We start from the raw sequence: 10,783 nt of genomic DNA, 5'->3' as shown, positions 1-10,783 counted from the left end.
CACAGTATTTCTTATTGCGTATGCATATCCATTGCTAATGGCCACTGACAAAATGGCAATTAGCTAGAGATACCTTGCATTTCCTTACGTCCTTAAGCAGTAGCAAGATAAACATCTATGAGCTTCGTGCTCGTAATAAAAGCGCGTCTAAAAATAGATAGACGTTCGACTAGTTACCAGCCAAATGGTGCTGACATATAGTTTCCCTTCAGTTACCAAGCGACAACATCATCAAAAACAATACATTTATATACAAATAAGGAAGTAATTGGTAGATCATAAAATACTGGGGAAAGGTATAACCGTTCAAATTCTTGCGTAAGCTCTGTTAAACAGCTAGTAGAATCAATATCTACGCATTTATTTCCAAATTCTCATGGAAACGACTTAAATGTTTCTATTATTATCTAAAGCACTTACAGTTATATTGCGATTAATTTCAAGTCCTCCACAAACAATATTGGCAGCCCAAAAAGGTTCTTATGTCGTCGTTTCTGATCTCAAATCATTTGCACGCTTAACTGAAACTGACTCACAAGAAGTGCCAGCGACATAGTAACAAGAAAGATCAAGAACGAGCAACGAAAATGAGACCTGTAATCAGTCTTCTTTGCCTTTGTGCAGTTCTTGTGGGGCAGCTCGTAGCTAGTCCCTTGCCTCAACAGGGTAAGTTGTAATATAACAAAGACATATTTTATGTTCACTGTTTAATGCATCCTCCAAAACCATCATGCTCGGTTATTTTCAACTTCCCATTCTTGCATTACATACAACCTTTCAATGATTAACAATTGTTTTGTTCTGTATCTCGAAGCTATTTCGTGCTAGTAAAAAATCAGTGAGATTTTGTCTCTATCGGATATCGTCTCTTCATCCGATGTATGTTTGAAAAGTAAGAACCTTAAATTGAAATTTGCAACAAGTTACATTTGTACGAACGAAGTGCAATTCGTATCAGTCAGGGATAAACAACTAAAGACAGCAAAATAAGGGCTCCCGAAGGGATCTACTCAAAGTGAAGATTAATTTTGTTATTTATAAGAGAAAGAAAAAAAAAAGAAAAACAACAGAGAAAATAATTTTGCTGGGTGTTAACCCATTCGCAGGAAAAATACCACTGGGTGAAGATTGTAGATCACATTTAATAGTATAGGTCTTGCGATAAGCTGTGCAGTCCTGTTGATAACGCCTCTAGATGATCATAAGGCGGGTTTGAGCGCATCTAGAGTTCAACATTTTAAGATAATACTTTACAAAATAATTTTGAATTATCGGAGGGTTCTTGTTCAAGATGAATGAAAACCGAGCCAGCATTCAACTGAACGTGATTTTGTTGATTTACTGTGACTTTATGGTTGTATGATATCCAATGCTTCCCGAGTTTTCTCCTGAAACTCCCGTAAAACCGTTTCATTTACAAGTTTTCACTTTCTATTCTGTTAAAAATAGAACACCGAAGGTCGCCGTATCACATTCCATTTTGCTGTTTAGCCAGAACAGATACCTGTTCCGCTCTTTCTAAGCTTTGATATCACCTATATGCAATAAATAAGACACCCCATGTTAAACAGAATAGTTCAATGACTGCATACAGCTCTGTGATTAATTTGTACTTTTAGTTCAATACAACAGTTTTAATGATCGGGGCGCTCCCTTTTCTGATAAAAATATCCTAAAGCTAGGCAACAATGTGTTGTAAATATGCTAGCTACTGAGAGAGGTTTTCAATTGAGCGTCGTAAAGCCAATCGTAAAACCAAAATCAAACCAATTACTTACTAATTAAACTACTCAGACAATCTCAAACCGTAGTAAAACCAAAACCAGAACAAAAGTAATTGCCTGGCTACATTCGACACTCAATCGAAAGCCACTGTTAGTGATATGTATTTGATTTACAGAAAGCAACAACAACAACAACAACAACAACAAAACAAAAAACAACAAACAAAAAACAATAAGACATTTCTGTGTTATTCATGATTCACGCCGGGTCAGTTCTCACTGCCAAAAAATAGTCATTAGGGAATAGAGAGACAATTCAAATCCAGGGAAATGGATGTGTTTTTGTTTTGTTTTTTTTAGTTTAAAGGTTTTTGGAGGGAATTCATGAATTTATATAGTTTAGTCGGAAAGAGAAAATAGCATTTTGCTGCCATTTTGGTGCCGTTGTTTTCCCGCCAAGAACGTTAAAATAAAAAACAAAACAAAACAAAAAACATGGGTTTGTCTATCATGTTGCGAAGTTTGAGCTCCATTAGATTAAAAAACACAAAAGTAGTTCCCTAAAGTTTACTTTTTGCAATGGCGACAGCTGACCCGGTATTATTTTATCTATTTATGAGTTATCCTATAATTTACTCTATCGTCTCTCCCAAACATCACACATCAGAACCAACTGAAGAACCAGAAGGAACAGAACCCCCAGATGATATAGAAGCTCCAGAGGAAACAGAAGCCCCAGAAGCAACAGAAGCCCCAGATGATATAGAAGCCCCAGAGGAAACAGAAGCCCCAGAAGCAACAGAACCCCCAGATGATATAGAAGCCCCAGAGGAAACAGAAGCCCCAGAAGCAACAGAAGCCCCAGATGATATAGAAGCTCCAGAGGAAACAGAAGCCCCAGAAGAAACAGAACCCCCAGATGATATAGAAGCTCCATAGGAAACAGAAGAACCAACTGAAGAACCTGAAGGAAAGTAGTACAGTAAGAAGAGGCGAAGACTGGCGGACGACTAAATGTCCTCAACACGATCAGCAACAATTTTACATTGAGTAAAAAAAGCTAACTTGTACAGTCATAACCTGCAAACATTTTTATATATATAAATACATAGCACAGCCACCACAATGAAAGCTTTATTTTTCGTTATTTCTTAGCCTTGTGTTCATTTGATTAAATAAACATGTAATAACTTTTTTTCCCTTCCCTTTCCAAGGCGATATTAAAGACTGCAGAGCTCCCAGCCTTTTGTAATGTCTTTTCTTCTAATTATCAACTGTTTGTTCCTCATTTCGCCGTGTCCGTATCCATGTGTATTTATTTACAATATAGTATACATAACCAGCGGAATTCTCCTCAATTCGCTTGACTGTTGATCGTCTAAAACATTTAATCACGGCTTTAATCATTCGAAAAATTCATACAGCTCGTCAATTTTGTGACTCTCATTGTCTTTTTTTTTCGACAGTCGAGTATGGTTAAACCTGTATGAGAGGAACCCTCCGGAAATGAGCAATTTATATATTATAGAGGTAGCTTCTATTTATAAAAACGTACGGCGAAAACTTATTCAATATAGAGCACTTCTGGGGTAAGATATTTAGTACTTGCGTCAGAAATTCAAAGAATAACTAATTTGACACGGTACGACTATAAAACGGCCTTAAACGCCGGATGTTCGAAACCTTGGATGTGGAACTCCTATATAAAAAAAAAGTCGGAGATGCTCGTTTTCTCGGGTACAAATCAAGGATTCTGGTCTAACTTAGAGTGTTGACGACCAAATAGGTCAAAAATTTTAGCTGTCAAAGTATCCTTTAGGGTTCACCTGAAGAAATAATAATTAAAAGAAACCCGATATAACGGGTAGAAAATCTTCTTTTAACCGCTGAAGGAACACATTGAATTATAATTGCAACATGGCTAAACAAACTGCTATAATATATCTATAGTTGAAAAAAAGAATTGGGACTTTTGAGCGAATATTATTTTTTATAGAGGGCCAGCAATGTGAGCTATTTTTCCAGTTTCGGCAGGCACGCAACTTGTGTCGAGTGGACCGAACTTCAATCAATCCCAGAAAAATTCAAATATAATTTTTCATCAAGTAAAACTCAATTTAGTGATTGATTAGGTAAGGGCTTCGAAATCCCAGCTTATGAGAAAAATCGAATTTTTGAAGTAAAATCACACTGCGAGAAAGCCAAAATATTCTAGAGTATTCAGTTCCAGACTCGAATATGTGATTGTGACGCAATAGAATCGTAGAGTATTCAAGCCGCAAACAACACGTGACGTACACCTGGAATATTCGTGGCGAATATGGTGGAATACGCTCCGTTTATAATCGTTCGAGGATTTTCGTTAAAGTATACCACACATCTGTCGTACTCCTAGAGTATGATGGCGAACCCTTTGTAGAAAGAACTTTACAAAAGAAGGTAACAGTTCGGGTGCATAGCATTCTCCTGGAAGCAAAATTTGGACTATGAATTCAAAGTATGTGCGATCTGCACGTGTATACGTTTATCCTCGAATACGTGATCTTGACGCCAAAGCTATAGAATTCTAGAGTATTCATGGCGTGTACAACCGTGACGTGGACCTGGAAAATTCTTATCGAATATGGGCATACGGCAGGAGCACGATCGTGTATTTGTTCGTTGACCAGAACAATTGTACTTTTTTGGTTCATGCTGTCGGCGCAGCGCATGTCTTTTGCTTGAGTCAAGAAATTTACACACTTTGTTGTAACGTCGAATTCCCCTCTTTCGGTTTTGACCGACGATTTCGGGACAATCACTACAAAGCGATTTCTCTTTGTGTGTACTTCACGTTGGCGTCAGTATTCGATCGCGAATACGTTTCATACTTTAAATGAGTCTCGTGTTGCAGACGAACACGAGATATGAATTGAAGTGTGTCGTTTAGAATACCTTAAAACCTCACGTATGCCTCAGTATTCAAACATGAACACTTTCATACTTCGCATGAGTCTCGTGTTCCAGTCGCACGCTTCGGAACACTAGCGTGTTGTCTGACTGAACTACGCGGTAGAGTATATTACCTGCATAAAACCCGTTCTTGACGACGCAAGACATCTTTGGTTGTGAAAAATGTGACATAACTTTCGTACTCATAGCCTGCGATTCTCGAAAATTAGAGCATACTTGACGTATTCGTTAGTATTCGAAGACGTTCACGTCAGAAGTGGCGTCGTGCATCTCGTGTTCCAGTCGCAAACTCTCGAACAACTGAGAGTATTCGAAAATGTTCGAGTCATAAATGAACGCTGTATCTTCGAAGAACATCTAATGCAACATTAATCTACCAAAACGCGGCCCGTACGATTTATTGAACACTTCGAGTCATTCAGGAGTATTAAATTTGAATACGGAAAAACAGGCCGGATTCCTATAGAATATTCCAGGTGTATTTCGAGTCAGCCGTAATCGAATACGTCAGAACATTACGGCATACGCGGCGTGCGCCGATCCGTATTCGAGCGAATTCGGGACCAAATATTTGGCTTTTCGCGTAGTGTCAGTAGTCGGTTTTTACAGAGACAGCCTCTTAATAGCTATTGGGGGTTAACTCGAAAAACTTGCGGTTCCCTTCAGTTGGCCTCAAGGCTCCAATTGGCAATTACTTAGATTATTAACCTCATGATTAGTATGCTTATATCCGGATCGAGCGGTCCGGCGTTCGAGCCCTGCCCGGGGACATTGTGATGTGTACTTGGGCAAGACACTTTACTCTCACAGTGCCTCTCTCCACCCAGGTGTACAAATGAGTACCGCCGAACTCAAAACAGGGGGTAACCGCGATGGACTAGCACCCCATCCAGGGGGTAGTAGAAATATCTCGTAGTCGCTTCAATTAATTTACTACGGGAACCGAGTTAAGCTCCGGCATGATGGGCGACTTGGCTTGCATACAGACTTACCTACATTAATATTGTGTTTAATCAACTTGTAATGTGTATAATACTTCTCAAGTAATTTATGTTAGTGTGAGTCAATAAAGTACGTTTTAATTGTTAATATCGTAAACGCTTGTAAGTCCTAGATATCGTATGGGTTAGAGGCTCTTCATTAGCAATTGACTTCTTGCATCATAGTTTTTTCGCACTATTTCATTCGTTTCATATATTAAGCGGAATGCTGTATTCATTGACTGATAGTTTTGTTGGATAAGCAATTTAAAACACACGTGCAATGATATTTCAATATTCCTATATATGTAGGCGACTCCTATCCCAACAACGCTTGATTGTAATTTTTTTTACGTCATGACATGCACATGTTACGTGAAAATATACCGCAGAAACATTAGATATTATATTGGAACAGGCGGTTTCTATAGAAATGGCTTCGTCTCCAAAATAAGCTGAAGCTCCCACCCGTCAGGCACACGCACTTCTTTAAATGGTGGGAGTGAAATTATACGCACATATTTTTCAATGTTTCTTGTTTAGTCGACGATCAATCTCCCCATCAAGAAGAATATTGTCTCTGCGAGCTGCTCACTACGTATTGACTTCAAAACATTATCTCCTTGCCTCGACAAGAAAGCAAAAGAGAGAATTTGATTTTTTAAAAGTTTGATTGCCTCCAAATGTTTATATATTGCAAGCTGCTCTTATATATTTCATCGCGTGTTTCTATCAGTTATCTTAAAAGAGTAAACGTCTGGTACCATTTATATCAAAGGTCAAGTATACTCGATATACCACAGACAGTATTATATGAAATTAAATATTTGAGTTTTTTATTTGTCTTAGAACTCGTTTCACGACCAAAACTACTTAAATGGATGTCAAAAACCACACAGGGTTGGATGAATAGTTCAGAATGCCACAGAAGTCATTTTCGCTAACCTTGATAAATTAGCGGGATAGTCTATTTTTTATCTACTCAACGCTCGTGATCTTTCCTAACTCCGAGAGAATATAAATGATCTGTATCAGGTCATTTGTCCATTTTTAGGACATGGTAACTCCTTACACTTTTTTATTTTTTTCGTTTATTACGCTTCTGCACGTGGCAGCGCTGATAGTCTTTTGGCAATATCAACACTGAAAAAGTTTTGGCAGACAATATAAATTTTACTGCATTAGTTATTGGCACAGAAGTAATTTGTGAGACCATCAGAAAAGTGCAGGTACGATTTGATGAACATACTAACAGCCGTAGCGACTCTGACAGAGCCTACCCGCCATCTACTTACCCTGAAGATGACTTATTGTCGAAAACGTTCGGTGTATTAATTTTAACTTTTTGAGCCTTGTAAATAGAAATTGTTTTTTTAATTATTAATAATTACTTCCTTTTATTATTTTTGGATACCACTTTCTAGTATCCATCAGGAAATGTATTTACTCTTTACAATTGTTTAATTACAAAAGGTAAAGCCACAGATGAGACCATCCGTTTCCAGTTAATAGTACACAGTATTTCTTATTGCGTATGCATATCCATTGCTAATGGCCACTGACAAAATGGCAATTAGCTAGAGATACCTTGCATTTCCTTACGTCCTTAAGCAGTAGCAAGATAAACATCTATGAGCTTCGTGCTCGTAATAAAAGCGCGTCTAAAAATAGATAGACGTTCGACTAGTTACCAGCCAAATGGTGCTGACATATAGTTTCCCTTCAGTTACCAAGCGACAACATCATCAAAAACAATACATTTATATACAAATAAGGAAGTAATTGGTAGATCATAAAATACTGGGGAAAGGTATAACCGTTCAAATTCTTGCGTAAGCTCTGTTAAACAGCTAGTAGAATCAATATCTACGCATTTATTTCCAAATTCTCATGGAAACGACTTAAATGTTTCTATTATTATCTAAAGCACTTACAGTTATATTGCGATTAATTTCAAGTCCTCCACAAACAATATTGGCAGCCCAAAAAGGTTCTTATGTCGTCGTTTCTGATCTCAAATCATTTGCACGCTTAACTGAAACTGACTCACAAGAAGTGCCAGCGACATAGTAACAAGAAAGATCAAGAACGAGCAACGAAAATGAGACCTGTAATCAGTCTTCTTTGCCTTTGTGCAGTTCTTGTGGGGCAGCTCGTAGCTAGTCCCTTGCCTCAACAGGGTAAGTTGTAATATAACAAAGACATATTTTATGTTCACTGTTTAATGCATCCTCCAAAACCATCATGCTCGGTTATTTTCAACTTCCCATTCTTGCATTACATACAACCTTTCAATGATTAACAATTGTTTTGTTCTGTATCTCGAAGCTATTTCGTGCTAGTAAAAAATCAGTGAGATTTTGTCTCTATCGGATATCGTCTCTTCATCCGATGTATGTTTGAAAAGTAAGAACCTTAAATTGAAATTTGCAACAAGTTACATTTGTACGAACGAAGTGCAATTCGTATCAGTCAGGGATAAACAACTAAAGACAGCAAAATAAGGGCTCCCGAAGGGATCTACTCAAAGTGAAGATTAATTTTGTTATTTATAAGAGAAAGAAAAAAAAAAGAAAAACAACAGAGAAAATAATTTTGCTGGGTGTTAACCCATTCGCAGGAAAAATACCACTGGGTGAAGATTGTAGATCACATTTAATAGTATAGGTCTTGCGATAAGCTGTGCAGTCCTGTTGATAACGCCTCTAGATGATCATAAGGCGGGTTTGAGCGCATCTAGAGTTCAACATTTTAAGATAATACTTTACAAAATAATTTTGAATTATCGGAGGGTTCTTGTTCAAGATGAATGAAAACCGAGCCAGCATTCAACTGAACGTGATTTTGTTGATTTACTGTGACTTTATGGTTGTATGATATCCAATGCTTCCCGAGTTTTCTCCTGAAACTCCCGTAAAACCGTTTCATTTACAAGTTTTCACTTTCTATTCTGTTAAAAATAGAACACCGAAGGTCGCCGTATCACATTCCATTTTGCTGTTTAGCCAGAACAGATACCTGTTCCGCTCTTTCTAAGCTTTGATATCACCTATATGCAATAAATAAGACACCCCATGTTAAACAGAATAGTTCAATGACTGCATACAGCTCTGTGATTAATTTGTACTTTTAGTTCAATACAACAGTTTTAATGATCGGGGCGCTCCCTTTTCTGATAAAAATATCCTAAAGCTAGGCAACAATGTGTTGTAAATATGCTAGCTACTGAGAGAGGTTTTCAATTGAGCGTCGTAAAGCCAATCGTAAAACCAAAATCAAACCAATTACTTACTAATTAAACTACTCAGACAATCTCAAACCGTAGTAAAACCAAAACCAGAACAAAAGTAATTGCCTGGCTACATTCGACACTCAATCGAAAGCCACTGTTAGTGATATGTATTTGATTTACAGAAAGCAACAACAACAACAACAACAACAACAAAACAAAAAACAACAAACAAAAAACAATAAGACATTTCTGTGTTATTCATGATTCACGCCGGGTCAGTTCTCACTGCCAAAAAATAGTCATTAGGGAATAGAGAGACAATTCAAATCCAGGGAAATGGATGTGTTTTTGTTTTTTGTTTTTTTAGTTTAAAGGTTTTTGGAGGGAATTCATGAATTTATATAGTTTAGTCGGAAAGAGAAAATAGCATTTTGTTGCCATATTGGTGCCGTTGTTTTCCCGCCAAGAACGTTAAAATAAAAAACAAAACAAAACAAAAAACATGCGTTTGTCTATCATGTTTTGTCTGTCTATCAACAGAAGAACCAAGGGAAGAACCTGAGGCAAAGTAGTACAGTAAGAAGAGGCGAAGACTGGCGGACGACTAAATGAAGATTAAGAACTATAAACATGTCCTCAACACGATCAGCAACAATCTTACATTAAGTAAAAGAAGCTAAGTTGTGCAGTCAGTCATTACCTGCAAACATAGCACAGCCACCACAATGAAAGCTTTATTTTCGTTATTTCTTGGCCTTGTGTTCATTTGATAAGATAAACATGTAATAACTTTTTTTTTTCTTTTTTTTTTTCTTTTTCCTTCCCTTTCCACGGGGATATTAAAGACTGCAGAGCTCCCAGCTTGGTGTAATGTCGTTTCTTCTATTTATTAACTATTTGTTCCTCATTTCGCCGTGTCCGTACCCATGTGTATTTATTTACAATATCGTATAAATAAACAGCGGAATTCTCCTCAATTCGCTTGACTGTTGATCTTCTAAAACAATTAATCACGGCTTTAATCATTTGAAAATTTCATATAGCTCGTCAATTTTGTGACTTTCAGTGTTTTCATTTTCGACAGTCGAGTATGTTTAAACTTGTATGAGAGGCATCCTCGGGAAATGAGCTATTTAGATAATTACTGGTAGCTTCTATTTATAAAAAAAACCTACGTCGAAAATTTATTCAACGTAGAGCATTTCTGAGGTAAGATATTGATCACTTGCGTCAGAAATTCAAAGAATATAACTAACTTGACACGATGCGACTATAAAACGGCCTTAAATGGTGAATGTTCGAAACCGGGGGCGTGGAACTCCTATATAAAAATATTCTTGGAGTTAAGTCTCCTGGAGTTAAGATTGACAAAAATTTAAAATGGGACCAACACATTGACTATCTAATCAGTTAACTAAATTCTAGAATTTGTCTTTTAAAGCGAGCAAGAGGTTATTTAACACTTCACTGTAGGAAGATGTTATATAATGCAATTTTCAAGCCTATCCTAGAGTACTGTTGTACTGTCTGGGGTAATCGCTCCAAAGAGAATTTAATAAGAATACTAAGAATCCAAAAACGGTGTGCGCGATTAATACTTGATGCTAAGTTTTCTGATAACTCTGTGAAGCTATTTACTAAATTAGGATGGCTCCCCATAGACGATATCATACGTAGCAGAAAGCTTGATCTATTACATAAGATCAGTTTGGACATTGTCCAGATTACTTTATTCCATATATACATTATCTAAAGGACACTCATAGCTACAACACTAAAGCTACAACCAAGTATAACCTATTTATTCCTAGGTGCAAGAGAGTTTCAGGTTGCAGGACCTTCCGTACAAGCGCAACTCGCCTTTGGAATAATGTTGATGTTTCCATTCGTGATAC

At 37.2% G+C, this 10,783-nt stretch overlaps 1 protein-coding gene across 1 annotated transcript; it reads left to right on the top strand.

Moving 5' to 3' along the window:
* The first annotated feature begins 498 nt into the window (after positions 1 to 498).
* LOC145481723 (uncharacterized) lies at positions 499 to 3,801 on the top strand. The gene is made up of 2 exons (XM_081460249.1): positions 499 to 666; positions 2,392 to 3,801. The coding sequence occupies exons 1-2, from the start codon at positions 588 to 590 to the stop codon at positions 2,661 to 2,663; spliced, it is 351 nt and encodes a 116-aa protein (XP_081316375.1). The 5' UTR covers positions 499 to 587; the 3' UTR covers positions 2,664 to 3,801.
* The last annotated feature ends 6,982 nt before the right edge of the window (positions 3,802 to 10,783 follow it).

The sequence above is a fragment of the Orbicella franksi genome, chromosome 3 (assembly GCF_964199315.1).
Source record: "Orbicella franksi chromosome 3, jaOrbFran1.1, whole genome shotgun sequence".
In the NCBI taxonomy this organism is placed as follows: Eukaryota; Metazoa; Cnidaria; class Anthozoa; order Scleractinia; family Merulinidae; genus Orbicella; species Orbicella franksi.
This window is presented reverse-complemented; position numbering and strand designations above follow the sequence as displayed.